Source organism: Rasamsonia emersonii (genome assembly GCF_000968595.1).
Source record: "Rasamsonia emersonii CBS 393.64 chromosome Unknown ctg1118621760650, whole genome shotgun sequence".
NCBI classification, from domain to species: domain Eukaryota; kingdom Fungi; phylum Ascomycota; class Eurotiomycetes; order Eurotiales; family Trichocomaceae; genus Rasamsonia; species Rasamsonia emersonii.
The window spans coordinates 1-14,665 of NW_013562836.1; the positions used below are offsets into that span (position 1 = coordinate 1).

Sequence of the window (14,665 nt, forward strand, 5' to 3'; positions counted from 1 at the left end):
ATACGTCGGAAGCAGACGGAGGAGGTAGACGGCGAGAGCCTCGTCGGCGTGGAAGTGCCCGCTAGAGAGAGATGACTGGCATCAGCTGCCGACCATGACGCGGTGACGGTGGGAATTCAGCACACAACGGAAGGACACAGCATACTTGTGAGTCCCGATCAGAGGAGGCGAGGTTTTCAACTTCTTCACAGCGGTTTCTTCGGCCATTTTGAGCCAGTTGCGGAGTCGGAGCATATGGCGCGCTGATGATGATGTCGATTCTTTGGCTTTAGGGCTGCCGTTGAGGGCTGTATATGCATCAGGTGAAAAGTTGCTGCACTAACCATATTGGGAATGGTGCACATGGCTGAATTCAAAGGATGTGATTGGTTAATCAATACAAAGTGAAAACAGTATACAGCGGTATATCAATGTTGCATGTACCTCACATTCGAGGGATACTAGTAATATTACTGTCTTCTTCATTTTCCTTTTGATTCTTGTCAAAGAGATTCTTGATTTCTGCAAACAGATCAGAGTGACAAACGAGTACATGTATGAAAGGATGAAAAAGGTCACATAACAGCCATTGTTATCACCTAGATAACATTGAATCTGCGTTTTCTCTTTAACATAGTTAGCAACCATGGATGTGGGACAAGCTGCAGGATCCTAAACAGTAGATATGTTGTTTATTTTGCCTTTATGAAAGTATGCCTGTGTGTTATGGACAAGCAACAACAGAGAGCAGTAAGTCTGGGGGCATAAGGGGGGGGGGGAAGGATCCCTTTGAAGTCCAACTTCTCGTAGGCGAGATTCATATCGACGATGCCGAGGAAGCTTTCTGAACCTAGATAACTAACGGAAGCTGAATTTTGCAGATCTGATTCTCTGGAGGATCGCCCTGTGAGATGTGTTTCCATCCAGTGTTATCATAGCAACCACAACCTGATGTGAGTGCTGACAAAAGCTCACAGACAGGGAAGTCCCTGAAATATTTCTTCTTTTGGTCATGTCTAGGACCCTGATACGCCACCGTTCGTCGCACATATTATTATTATGATCTAGAGACCCCACGAATGGTAGTCTGCATGCAATGATCCTGCGCATGAATAGGCATGAAGTTTGTTTGTTTCACACTTTGCAACAACTACGTCAACCAAAAAAAGGATGGAAGAAAACAATTACAACCTTTCCCATGATACGAGATACCGTCAAGCTTTAGAAGTCATCTTTATTCACCGAATTATATTTGATAGCATAGAAAATATCTTTGATATCCAATATTAGCTTTCGAATTCGCATCCGATTCTGCAATTCCATCGACGTCTCGGCAAGCTGTTCTGCTCTCAGACACAAAGACTGGCAATCAACTGTGGCAGTGGATGGAATACGTTCGTGTTCGAAAATCAATTCATGAATTCTCTGGCGCCAGTAGGACACTGGAGTCGACAATCGCAGTCCATCGACATAGTTTGAAACGTCACTGCAAGCTATCAACAAGTATCCCTGCTGAAGAGAGGAAGAAGGTGGATTCTACCATCGTGGTCGAGGTCGCAGCTTCCAGATATAGTTCGGATCCCAATTGGGTAAAGTGCACTTCTTTCACGTGATCATTGTATGCTGCATACCATCTACTCGACGCTTATATGCCGTCGTACAGAAAAGAACAGTATTCTGATCATGGTAATTATGTTTTAAACAAGAAAAGAAATAGCAAGTAGCTGAAATAGAGGAGTTTCGAATATTGCTTTGCCTCACTATTCCCTGTTCTCCGTGCATTGGCATATTCTCCGTACGCACGAGGTCAGCCGACCGACCAATCGGAACTCGGATCGCGTCTTTCCCTTCATGGACTATTAATCCATGAATATACCTACTCTTCATCGACTTATCTGACCAGAACTCGATTGAAGTAGCCACATAATGGCAAGAAATGAGGAGAGACGGCGCAAGGAAACGCCGGCCCGAAAAAAGGCATGCAAGCAGTGCACGCAGGCCAAGGTGCGCTGTGGGCACCAGAGACCGCGGTGCTCGCGATGCGTATCGCGAAACCTGGACTGCGAATATTTCACCTCTCCAGGCCGGTCGTCGACCTCTTTAAACACCGCTGGACCAGAGCTGCTTGACACACCCGTTTCTCTCAGCAACACAAGCACCTTTGACACGGTACCATTCCCGGTGGCCAGCACCTCCGCGCAGGTCGCCGGTACTTCCAGTACTACTACTACTAGTCCAGCATCACACCCTCTAACCAGTCCTATCTCGCGACATGCTCCAGTCTCCGAGGCAGACGCATCGGTCTTGGATTTCACTAATCTCGATCTAGTCCCCGTGGCAGACAGCGTCGAGATCCAGAACCGTTGGCTGAAATCCTTCTTTTCATCCGGGGACCAGATCCCTCGGAAACACTTCCACCCTCACACCATCCAGTTCGCGTCGTGCGTTCTGAGATCGTATCCAAAGTATATGCTGCGAGATGGAGGGATGCCTCCGTTCATCCATCCCCTACAGGTGGACAGGAGATGGCTTCCGGTGCCGTTGGCAAACTGCTACAGTCTTGTCCGGCTGTGGGAAACCCGCGTCCAGGGCAGCGAAGCCATCGTCATCGATACAGTAAAGCGGGAGATGGAGCGATTGCTCTCTGAGGTCAGTTAATCTGCTTTTTCATTAACCTGCCTCTGAGCTAACAGAGTACCTCCCCAACAGCACAGTTCCTACAATGAGATGGATCTTCTCGCTGCCTTCCAGGCATATCTGATCTACGTCATGCTGGCATACTTTTCGCCCATCGGAGATGGGAATCTCGTCGATCATTCTACGATCATGAATCTGCAGGAGCTCGCGTGTCGAGTGTCCTCCAACGGTCTCTTGTGCGCCGCCGAGCTGTCGCATACGCGGCCGCGCTGGGAGTCCTGGCTCGTGGCGAGTGCGAAACGACGCACCATCCTCACGATGTACCTGTTCAGCAACATTTTCAATGCCATGAATGACATGCCGGTCTATCTGGCCGTTGAGCTGAAGCACATCCCGGTGTCGTCGAACAGGCTGCTCTGGGAAGCCCCGGACCGCACTGGATGGGAAGGAGAATACGATCGACACCTGTTGGTCTGGGAGGACGGAGAGTTTTTAACTTCAGAGCTCTGGCGATCCCCGGAGACGGGCACACCGGCGCGACGGGAGAGGATTGACCGATGGCTGCGCACAGCGGATGACTGGGGGATAATGCTGTTTGCGACAGCGGCGCATCTCCATGGATGCTAATCCATCCTTATCATTATTAAATTAAACTTTAATTCATAACCGCTATTAATATATACAGAAAGAATAACAAAATAACGAATCGAATCGAATCATGGCTCGGCCATGATGGGTTTTTGAAGTGCATGAACATCACGTTTTATCCGCATCCAGCGGAAGGTCTTTCCAGTACCGGCTCTGCTCTTTTGCCCGTTGAAAGTCCTTTTCGTCCTGCTCGAGCTCCATTCGAAGACGTTTGGCTTTCAGTTCGTACTCGATTGCTTCATTTCTCTTTTTCTTGATGCGGAGTTCCATCAACTTGAGCTGGATCCGCTCATCTTCACGCCGCTCTTCCTCACTCACACTAAGGCTTGGTTAGTATTGCTCATGCATATTATGGACGAAACCTATGTTGTCTGCGGGAAATAACATACTTTGTTGATTCTAACCAATTTCGAACTAATGAATCAGAACGCGATGGCAACGTCCCCAGCTGCGGGACATCACGAGCTGGCGTGTCGTCTGAGGGAATATTAATGGGCCCGTTATCAATCTCAACGCTCGGGGAGGATGACTCGACCTCGGAGTGTTTTCGTTTCGATGGACCTACTTGGACCGTATGTCAGTTATCACTTCTCGTGCTGAATCTCAAGACAGACTAGGGGAGGTGCGAAACAACCTTCACTGTTAATCTGCTGCGGAAGGGTCGTTGACTGCGGGGTTGCTGCTGGTGGTGGAATGGTTGTTCGTTGTGGAGGAGCTTGAGGTTGTGGAGGGTTCGCAGGATAGCTGATGATCGTTGGTTCGGGAGCAGGCGGCCGTCCGGCCGTGACACAGCTTTGGTAACGGCCCATAATCGTCTTGTCCTCGTTCCACGACCTGGATCCGATTAATCAGTAAAGTAATCGTGAATTCTGGTCATGCTTCATACCATTTTATGGTTGGCAGCAACGACCGGATATGTTGCAGATGGTCACCGATGTGCATTTCTTCTGCAGCAGTCTTTCTTCGCCGGAATGAAATATAAAGCGCTGAAGGCATCGACGAAAAGTGAACATTTAGTCCAGCAGCAATGACGGGGTCTTTTGTATTCTGAGCCCATTGCGCAACTTTCTCGTTGGTAGACCCTAAATCAACAGTTAGCATCCAACACAGAGTCCGAGACCCAGATGAAGAAGTACCAATCAAGAGCTCCGACATCCTCTCAAACTGCTGCTTCGACGAGCAGTCCATGATACCAGCCATTTGATCCCACAGCATTACGTTGCTAACTCGGGTCCCCACCACCTCAGTGACAGTCTTCAAGAAGTGTGGCTTGCAGAACAAGATGGTGTGCCGCAGTTGCCAAGTAGAATCGCGATGAGCCGGGTCAATTTCCGACAGATATTGGCCAAAACCTTGTCAGAAACGGATTCAGTTAGTCACTGTCCCCCACGGAAAATACTGTACCATGTCTTACCAGTATAGAGGTCTCGCTCCATATCAATGAGAACTGACCGATACCCAGAACGATGAATATGATGGAAGCAAATCGATCTGTCATATCCTGTTAAATATCGAGCGAGTTCAAACACTCGATGAAAGAGATGACAGAAACTCTTAGAACCCTTCTGGTCGGTGAAAACTCTCACCAATGGCAGTGCCATTTGACCTTTAACAATTAGCGAACATTCAAAATAAACAAATTTAATACAAAAGAAGGGAGAACAAAAATAAAAATCAGAGATTTATGGAAGAGAAGATGACGAAAAAGGGCATTAATTTACTTACCAAAGCCACCCGCTTCCTGGCATACCGCAAATACCACCTCATACAGTTTGTCCTGCCTTAGTTGTCTCGCCTTGATATGTACCTCGAATTCTTTCGCAGACAGGAGAATGTCTAATTGCTCCTTCAGGGCGCAGATGATCATCACCCCATCGTTATCTTGGTGCACTTCTTGGATATATTCCTGCGACGAATCACGTGTTCAGTCCCATACGAAATGAATCTACGGGTAGATTGGGGATAACTCTGCTCTTCGCTTACCTTGGCTGAATCGTCTCGGTCTAGCTCTAATAGAGTAGTAAGGTAATAGTGTGTCCCTAAATACCGGAGTAATTTCTGTCTCTCCAAAGCAGCCGTCAAGGGATTCCCAGTTGTAATCCGTTTACGGATATCTGAGATACTGAGATCACTGTATTCGGCCGCGCAAGACGCTTCAATTGCAGGCGGTTTCAGGAACGCAGCTAACAGAGTCAATAATAAATCTACCATGATACGCGCCTTCCTAGCACTTACGCAACTTATTGTTAGAAGACTTTGTCTTGGCAATGAGTTGGATGGTTCTCTCAGTGAGCAACGGTGGAGCACGGACCGGCATTGGCGGCATATGCTGGTGAACGCCATGAGAGACGAACAAAATGTATGGACGAGCCTGGATGTCATAAGGGATCATGACTTGAAAGATGACATCACAAGGTTGCTCTTGGAGCTTTCCAGCCCCTGGCAAATGAGGTATTTCTGCAGGGCTTTTACTTAACACTTTCTGATCTGGGAAGAAGATCGCAACGACTTACTGCAACTGGTGAGGCGGGTGGTTGTCGAGTAAACCATATCACAATTATCCAGATACAAGGATGCATCTAGCCCGAAGACCTCCTGTGCGGTTTTAAGATCAAAGCTCGGAATCTCATGCACGCGTTTCCAATAATGACCGCTCGGATCGCTGGGAGAGTTGACACATCGGATACATGGATCCGTTTGCCCTTGTTCATTCTAGAAATTTGGTCAAAACAGGATCACAAAAATAGTAATACCTTGCACGTCCTGGAAGGGACTCGGAGTCGGAGGCATACCGCATCGGGTTGGTAAATCTGTGGCCTGCAGTCCGGTCTGGGTCGTGGACAAGCATAGCCATTCTGGAATTGTAACTGAAGGGACTTGAAAAAACTATATCGTTAGTAGCAATGATTAGTGATTTATCAAATGACCACTCGGAGGTACGGGATTTGGCCACCTGAAGGCATTGGCGCGGGATGGATTTGTTTGGCACAAGTCCGCCGCTTGCTGACTGCGTTTGAGATACTTAAGCAAATCGTCCTTGAGAGACGTGTGGCGTATTGCTTTCAGATCCTCGTTGAAAACGTTGCACGTTTTGATCCCAGTGCATTTGAACCTGTGCTTTACTACTTTGGCATCCAAAAAGTGACAATATATTGGTTTTGGTGGTGATATGATTTTCTTGTGATATTGAATCTGTTGCTACTATTAGCTCACTCTCGTAGCAATGAAACTACCACAAGCAGGTTTGGAGAGACATACCTCATGCATCAATTTTGAGATGGAGCTCGTATCTTGACCACCCACGTAAACAACATAGGTAAAGCCATAAGGGTCCGTTTCGGGATACTCAGGCAGACTAGCAGTATACTCTAGTTTCAAAGTAGAAGTTGGTCTGTGCGAGGCATTTGTAAGAGGTAGAAGTACCACGGGATCCTACATAAGCCAAATAATCAGTTTCTAACTGATTGGAAGCTGAATTAAAAAAAAATATTCGCGTCTGCTGGGACATACTTGCACATAGTGAGGCAAGTTGCCATTCTTTGGAGGTTCTTGCGACTCTTGAGGTTCCGGTTCGTTGCGCTGCTCGGGAGTCGCATCAGCACCTGGCGTCCCTTCGCAAAACAAAGATGACAAAGAATTCTCATCCATCACAGGAGGATGTACACCGCACGATATTTCGGCGCAGGTGTATTTCAGTCCATACAGCTTAAATTCGATTCCCCCAGCTCGAGAGACGGCCGTGGTGTGAAAAAACGAGGGAGTCTGGCAGCACGGGCGTCTTGGTCAACGCCCTGTATATCTATCTCACTAGGCGCGATCGGAATGGAGGGCGGGCACGAGCCACGAACACAACGGCTCTCACGTGATAACGCATACTCCGTACGGCCTGAAAGAAAGAAGGGCGTACAAATAAAAATAGCTTCATTTCTTTATCACACCCATTCCTTGATGGTAACATACAGGGATGGCCTTGAGGAAACACGGCTTCTATTCTTGCAATCTACGCGTCACCTGAACCCAAGTGCCGATTTGATATATCACGTGACCAGCTGTATCTGGAAATCTTGCATCGAGGTAAAATTATATTTTAAGTGTAGATACTAGATGAGGCAAAACAGACGTTATGCCATTGAGCTGCACATGCTTGCTGGACTACAGTGAACCGAGGAAAATTTCGTGAATGTGTGGAACCAAGTCAATGTGTAATAATTATCGAGGGGCGCCTAATTTTAAAACAGCGACCAATGTGGGACCATGCCGTTGAAAAAGGGGTAAAGCGAAACTCGAAAGGGGAATTCCAATCGCAAAAAAGCATAGAATCTCGGTCAAGCTTGATCCGAAAGACTAAAAAGCATCCACAGATATGGAAACAGAGAAGGGGGAAAAAGGAAACCGGAGAAGCACGGAATGGAGCTGGAAGGGAATGACTGATGTATAATGAGACCGTCTAAACCCAGCATCCCTGTTCCTGCCGTGGCACTCCTGCCATGTCCTTCTCATAAACCATCAATTCACAGAAGTAAGAAAGACACCGATAGACCACAAAGAGACCATTCCATATCACCATACTACATTGCAAAACAGAAATTCGTAGCGGTGGGCGTTTCGTCTTCTCCGAGCTGGCATTTAACAGCATCCCTGCTTCGTCTCCGGATCCTGCGACTTGTCGATCTCTATCACCTGGCGACGCTCGCCAAGTGGGTTCTGTCCCGGCTCGCCATGATCCAGGGCCTTGCTGGAAACGATGCGGTAGATTTCTACACAAGAGCACCGTCAACAGCTATTCACCTGGCCACCAAGAAAAATGGGGGAACCAACCTGTGAGAATGTTCTGGAAAGCAAGCTCCACGTTGCTGGCATCGAGGGCAGAGGTTTCGATGAAAGACAGGTTGTTCTCGCCTGTTCACGTTAGCACCAGCCGCTGAGATGCGCCGACTAAGCATCGACTTACTTGCAAACTGCTTGGCGTCTTCTGTCGGCACGGCACGCAAGTGTCTCAAATCACTCTTGTTTCCAACGAGCATGATAACAATGTTGGAATCGGCATGGTCACGGAGCTCTTTCAGCCACCGGTTGACATTCTCGTAGGTCTGGTGCTTGCTGATGTCGTAAACGAGCAACGCACCGACCGCACCGCGGTAGTAGGCAGATGTAATGGCACGGTATCGCTCCTGACCGGCAGTATCCCAGATTTGAGCCTTGATGGTCTTGGAGTCGACCTGGATGGATCGGGTCGCAAACTCGACGCCGATCGTAGACTTCGAGTCAAGGTTGAACTCATTTCGAGTGAAACGACTCAACAGGTTCGACTTTCCGACACCGGAGTCTCCAATAAGGACAACTAGAATAAAAGGACTGTCAGTAACGGGCCCCGTCAAAGGGACAGCGGGAAGATTATGGTTTGACGCAAGGGACCAAGGGGGGGAGAGACGGTACCTTTGAAGAGAAACTGGAGAAAAAAGAGTCAGAACATAATCCCAAAAATTTCAGAGGAATTGGGAGCATGAGAAATAACTCACATCATATTCGTCGTTCGCCATGATGAAAGTTGGTGCAAAAAGTCAAGGTCGATTTGCGGGTTGAGATAGGGACAATGTTACAACGTGGCGGAGACAGGTCGTTGAAAACAAAAAGGTACAGCTGTGGAATGAAGACCTGGATATCACAGACAATAAACACCTGCCGTTCAGAGATATACTTGGGTCACAGGACTCACAGGGGACCAGACAGGCAGACTGTGCTTTGTGGCAGGGAGCACAAATACACACAGCTTGATGCCTTGCAGGACGGTGACCGAAACTCCGTCCGATTGAAGATAGCGCTCACGTCACGTGATGCAAGCTGGTGCTCCGACACGAGATGGAAGAATGGGGAAAGTGGCACGAGTCCCAAAGAAGAGCCGCGCCACAGTTTTCGCACCCCTCGCCATGGCTTTCTCTAATCCTCGACGTCCTCAGCCCGACCTCACAAACCAAATGGCAATGGCGAACAATGCTACGTTGTCATATATCAGAAAATACGCCGGAGACAAAGTCTCCAACGACGAGATTCCGCCTCGCACAGGAACGCCCCGACGCGCAGGCTCCGGCGCCGGTGCCAATGCGGCAAAAAATGAGGAACGAGGTTCTAAAAAAGCGGAAAGGCGCGGTCGACCCAAGAAAATCAGCGACGACCTGATTCAGAAGATGATTCAAATGCTGGAGACCTCTTCGGGTGAAGTTTCGTGGGAGGAGCTGGGACATGCGGTTGGCGTTGAGGGAGTCCATCTCCAGACGATACGCAATTATATGGTCAGAGAGGGGTATTGCAAGCGGATCTCCTGCCAGCAAAAGTGGCTCACCCGCAAGATCCGGGAGACGCGCATGCAATATGCTCTCGCTCACCAGCATTGGCAGAATGAGTGGCGATCGGTTCTCTTCAGCGATGTAGTCAACTTCGGCCTGGGTGCCAGTCGTAAGGCCAGAGTCTTCAACCGGAAGGATGAAAGACTCTGCGAGGACTGTCTGCAGTCCCGGGAAGAGGTCGACAAGTCTTTGTTCCACTGTTGGGCCATGGTGGGCTACGATTACAAAAGCCCGCTCGTCTTCTATAATACCAGCGGCACTGGCGGTGCGGTTCTTAGCCAACAAGATTATATAACCCAGATCCTGCGTCCTCATGTTCAACCCATTACGTCCACGAGGCGGGTGATATTCTTGGAAGATGCAAATGGAATTTACGAACACCCGAGCAGTGGACGGAGTCTTGTGCAAGCCTATATGGATTCCTTAAACCTCCCATGCCTCCGCAATCCTCAAGCCTCACCGGACCTCAATATCGTCAAGGATGTATTGCTGCTTCTCAAGAAACGGCTCCAGAAAAGGATAATAAACGATGAGATTCAGCTGAGAGCCGCAATTTTGGAAGAATGGGACAAAATCACGACAAAGGAGATCAACAAGTTGGTGGATAGCATGAAGATGAGGATGGAAAAAGTCCTCCTGAGGAAAGGAATGCCGATTTAGGCCTAGGTGTCTCGTTTCTTATCCATAGGAGTCATAATGGACTGTTCAGGACTAGGCTGCTACACAGATCCCATCATGGAGAACAGGACTTCGGTGCTCTTTTGTGACTCGTTCACTGAAATTTTTTTATTTGCTCATCGGCAAGCCGATAGTCTCATTACATTGTGGAGATGACCCCGCAAGCCGGAATCCCCACTTTCTGATTCTCAACTGCCAAAGCCCGGAGGAACTTACGTGGGAGCCCAGGTTTCTTGCGTCGGCATGCCTGAGCAAGATGCAATGACGTCTGAGACTAGATATCCGATCTGGTCACTTTCTGCAGCAAGCCTGCCCGTCGCAGCGTGGACTTTTAGGCTTCTTGGCAAAGCCTTCACTCGACTGTATATACACTGTCAGCCTCACCAATGCGCTTTCTGGCTGTCAGCAACGACATGAGCCCATGCTTTTCAACCCGGAAGTTTACGACTTCACTATTGTGGCTAACCAGGTGGCCAGCAGCTCAAGGATAGAGGACCATGTCCGAATCTGCCTGACCTCAGACCCAGTAAGATACTTGGTCTACTTTTTTTATGTACCAGATACGAAGTATCTAGGATTAGGGGCCATCCTCTTCGATTCCCCCAGACGATACCGCAGAGTGAAGTTTTCTGGTTGAGAGGCCCCGAAGAAAATAAATCGGTATGCCAGTAATATGTGCATGGCTCATCGAGAAAGAAGAAATATCTCTTACTGGGGCATTGGCCAGAATTAGGCCAGGAAGACGAGGAGTTGAAGATAATTGACACTAGATTCTATCTAGAAATGACTAACACTAGGACTTCGGGCTATTTCATACTTGTATGACTCTTTTCAGATTTGATATCAGGCATAACATCAGACTTGAAGACGGATTGCTAAAAATATATATATAATAGCAATTACCGGAATCAGCTCTGACTGGAATCTGGTAAACGACTGACTTAGAGTTTGAAAAATAACTAGAACTAATGACAAATCACATAGCTCTTGTTTCTTGTTTCTTTTTTTTGTCCTACGATCTTCCAGTTTTAGGATTTGATTGGATTATTACAATGCCAGTGGCATCCTCGTATGCCGTATTTTTACCCCGCTCTTGTGTATTTGAAACATTCCAACTTCTCACAATCCCGAAGTAAAATAGACAAATTGACTACTTAAAATATTCTGTGGATTTCTAATGCATATAGACATATACAATGCAGTCAACAAATACTCAGCGTCATTTAGAATGATTGTTTTGTACCATGGCATGTTGCTAAGTCATCACCAAATGTGGAGAGCGCGACCTCCAAATCTCTTTGTTTGGTGAAACTATCACAACAACAGGTAGCAGAGTTCTGCAAAGAGTTCTGTAATAAATCAGCTATTTTCACAGCTCATGTGTTCTATATCACTGGTCAGTTTACAGGTCTCTTTCTTTTCATGCAGTTGCCATCTGCCTGTTTCTGGTTGGCTGTTTGCCATGGCAATACACGCTTCGTGTTTAAGAGTCTAATGACCCTCAACAAACAAATTTGAGCTTGAAATCAACAACTTCTCACCTGCTGTTCTTTCTGGACTCTTTGATCTCTCTCCCACCAGTTGGATTCTTCCCCTCTGGGTGGTTCACACCTGAATGTGTTACATGCTCACTCAGCGGCTTGTTATGACCCATGGAAGCCTCTAACTCAGGGTCGATTGAACCCGATCCAATGGATCTGGATCCTCCAGAAGGGAACAGTGCCGCTGTTACACTAGTCAGAGTCGAAAATGATGATGACGATGATATCTCTTTAACATCAACCGCGTCCAGTGAGAAAAAGTCAGAGTATGAAGTTGAGACTGTCTATGATGAGACAGAAGTGGAAGGGGAGACCAGATACCTTGTCAAATGGGCAGGATATCCTGATGAAGAATGCACATGGGAACCAGAATACCATTTCAATGACAAAGTGGCTTTGCAAAACTGGTATGCGAAACGAAGGGCTATCGAACGTGGCGAGCTGCCAGCCTTTAAACGCGAAGGTTGGGAGAGGAAGCGAATTGCCTACGAAGAGGCCAAAAATGAGAGGAAGCGGAGACGGAGAGCAAAACGGATCAGGCTTGGTCTCGCTCCATCTTCAGGAACAGACGATGAAGAGTTTTACGAAGAGAACCCCAAGCCTTCTGAGACTGGGAAAGATCGAAGCCCAGCTCAGTCTGATTCAGAAGGCTCGGACGAGCCTATTTTTCGACTGGCCCGGAAGCGTCCTCGTCCTTCTTCGGCGCAGGCTCAACCAAGCCAACCCCGGAATCAAAATAGCAGGCCTCAGGATTCGTCAAATCACAAGGAAAAAGATCTGCGTTCTCCGCTCTCCAAGCGACCGCAGCAGCCTGCTGTCAGACAGCCTGAATCTGCAACTAGGACAGACCCAAAAAGTGCTTCCACCATCAAGCGCCCTACTGCAAGGCGTTCAGTAAGTGTGAGACCTCGTCTACCTGCTGAGAAACCGGTTTCCTTTGGCACATCAAAGGGTCCGGGTCAGAGGCGGGACCTCGCCTACGTCGTCTTTCGCTCCCGCGCTCAGCGAGCAGAGGGCAGACAAGCCGGTGAGATGAAGATGTGGAAGTGCATGTCGACAGTACGCAAATACGGGCAAGCGGCTCGGAATGAACCAGAGCCCAATGCGAGCCAGCTGGTGCTGATGCGACCATCAGAGTGGACGACTCTGGCGGAATCCCAAGCCTTGAGGCGTCCAAATTGGAAAGACACAGACAGTCTGTTTGTAGAACAAGATGACGACATAACGCAACAACCACCACAGAGGCATCCTGCCAATTCTCATCCATCTCCACGGCGTTCCGACGTCCGCACTGGTGACCTGGCTTCGAGTCACGAAGGTTCAGCGTCCTCAAACCCACCAACACCAGTCTTAGAGCAAAATGCGAGAGGAAATGCTTCTAAGGAAGGCCGGCGTGTTTCCTTTCCAGGGACGACCTCGATGCCGCAGGATTCGGAAGGATGGCGGTCTGCGAAAGTGGTTGATGAATCTGGAAACGTGATACGTCGACATTGGAAAAGGGGAGAGCTTCTATCACAGGTTTATTACGGGACCGACAAGATCAAAGTGGGCGATGTGAGAGTGTGCAATCTTCCAACTGACTCGTTCAAAGAATTTCTCAAGCTGAAAGCTGGCCATCGTCTTGAACTTTGGTTTCAGGAATTGTGGAGCATAGAGCAATATCATTCTGTTTTCAGCGGGGTAAGAGTTCTCGGCATTTCCCACAGCGTAAAACCGGTTTCTGACAATTGGTCTTATAGAATGGAAATGGCGTCGTCTTCCATGCCTGGATCGAGCGATATGATGATACTAGTGCCGCAGCTGAAGAAATGGCCCAGTACTTAGCCGATCGAGATCTTGTTGCTATATTTCAAATGCCCAAAGCAAGGTTCGCCCCGATTGTATTTTGCTATCCGGCAAAATCAAGGAGCTTTGGTTTCCTCAATGGGAGATCCAACAGTAGCCAGGGCGGATCTCTGCGCCTAGCGGGATGGAATGGCGCGTTTTCTGTTGATAAATTCAATGCCGCGCGTCTGAGACAAGCAGGAAGTCCGCGTGACACATCCGCTCCTCAGCGGCCAGAGAGGCAAGGACGTTTTGACGAGACAGTCGGTTCTGGGGTGGTCGGTTTTCTCGCTTCGAAAGGCTCCTTGAGGATTGATACATCGACTCCGAACAAGGAGCCCCAACCGCCTAGCTTACAGTCGAGTGACACCCCTACAGACCCCAAGAATTCTTATCCTGACAGATTCAGGCCTCATGGACAGTCTGGTGCTGAAGGGCCATCATTAAACCAAGATCCACGGATATCCTCAAGGGCACAGTCAAGTAACACTCCTACAGATCCCAAGAACTCTTATCCTGATAGATTCAGGCCTCACACACAGTCTGGTTCTGAAGGACCATACTCAAACAAGGATCCACGAATATCCTCAAGGGCACAGTCGAGTGACACCCCTACAGACCCCAACCACTCTTATTCTGACAGATTCAGGCCTCAAATACAATCTGTTGTTGAAAGGCCAGCACCAAACAAAGATCAACAAAAAACTTCTAGCATGATCCCCAGCACAATCGACCCTTCAAGTGTTAAAGGATTACCCCCACGACCGCCTTCTAATGTGCACTCTGGAGACCTTTCCAGTGCACAAGACTCCCTCCCTGGTCGGAAAGATCCGTCAAGTGTTGAAGGATTACCCCCACAACCACCTAGCATGCAGCCTAACGTGCAGCCGCAAGATCTCTCAAGAGAGAAAGACTCTACTTCTAACAAAGAGTCTGTACCTAGCAGGAAGGATTCCTCAGATGCTGAACGGTTGCAACCAAACAAAGAGCTCCAGCCTATCAGTGACCTTCCAA

General features: G+C 48.3%; 5 protein-coding genes across 5 annotated transcripts; 3 read left to right on the top strand and 2 right to left on the bottom strand.

Annotated features, from left to right (window-relative positions):
• Positions 1 to 1,905: 1,905 nt before the first annotated feature.
• On the top strand, positions 1,906 to 3,243 carry T310_8100 (Uncharacterized protein; the record flags this gene model as incomplete). The annotated part of the gene is made up of 2 exons (XM_013469112.1): positions 1,906 to 2,628; positions 2,689 to 3,243. The coding sequence occupies 2 exons, from the start codon at positions 1,906 to 1,908 to the stop codon at positions 3,241 to 3,243; spliced, it is 1,278 nt and encodes a 425-aa protein (XP_013324566.1).
• Positions 3,244 to 3,372: 129 nt separating this feature from the next.
• Positions 3,373 to 6,912, bottom strand: T310_8101 (uncharacterized protein; the record flags this gene model as incomplete). Its single annotated transcript, XM_013469113.1, has 13 exons — positions 3,373 to 3,583; positions 3,654 to 3,825; positions 3,899 to 4,098; positions 4,151 to 4,533; positions 4,679 to 4,765; positions 4,851 to 4,870; positions 4,990 to 5,170; positions 5,248 to 5,447; positions 5,500 to 5,721; positions 5,778 to 5,966; positions 6,018 to 6,150; positions 6,523 to 6,696; positions 6,775 to 6,912. 13 exons carry the CDS (start codon positions 6,910 to 6,912, stop codon positions 3,373 to 3,375), a joined length of 2,310 nt encoding a protein of 769 aa, XP_013324567.1.
• A 978-nt stretch (positions 6,913 to 7,890) lies between these two features.
• Positions 7,891 to 8,804, bottom strand: T310_8102 (Ras GTPase Rab11; the record flags this gene model as incomplete). Its single annotated transcript, XM_013469114.1, has 5 exons — positions 7,891 to 8,021; positions 8,083 to 8,163; positions 8,216 to 8,605; positions 8,701 to 8,713; positions 8,784 to 8,804. The coding sequence occupies 5 exons, from the start codon at positions 8,802 to 8,804 to the stop codon at positions 7,891 to 7,893; spliced, it is 636 nt and encodes a 211-aa protein (XP_013324568.1).
• A 387-nt stretch (positions 8,805 to 9,191) lies between these two features.
• T310_8103 (uncharacterized protein) lies at positions 9,192 to 10,268 on the top strand (the record flags this gene model as incomplete). Its single annotated transcript, XM_013469115.1, has 1 exon — positions 9,192 to 10,268. One exon carries the CDS (start codon positions 9,192 to 9,194, stop codon positions 10,266 to 10,268), a length of 1,077 nt encoding a protein of 358 aa, XP_013324569.1.
• A 1,670-nt stretch (positions 10,269 to 11,938) lies between these two features.
• T310_8104 (Chromo domain protein Chp1p) lies at positions 11,939 to 14,665 on the top strand (the record flags this gene model as incomplete). The annotated part of the gene is made up of 2 exons (XM_013469116.1): positions 11,939 to 13,507; positions 13,567 to 14,665. Coding segments are annotated over 2 exons (2,668 nt in total), but the record flags the coding sequence as incomplete, so codon positions are not given.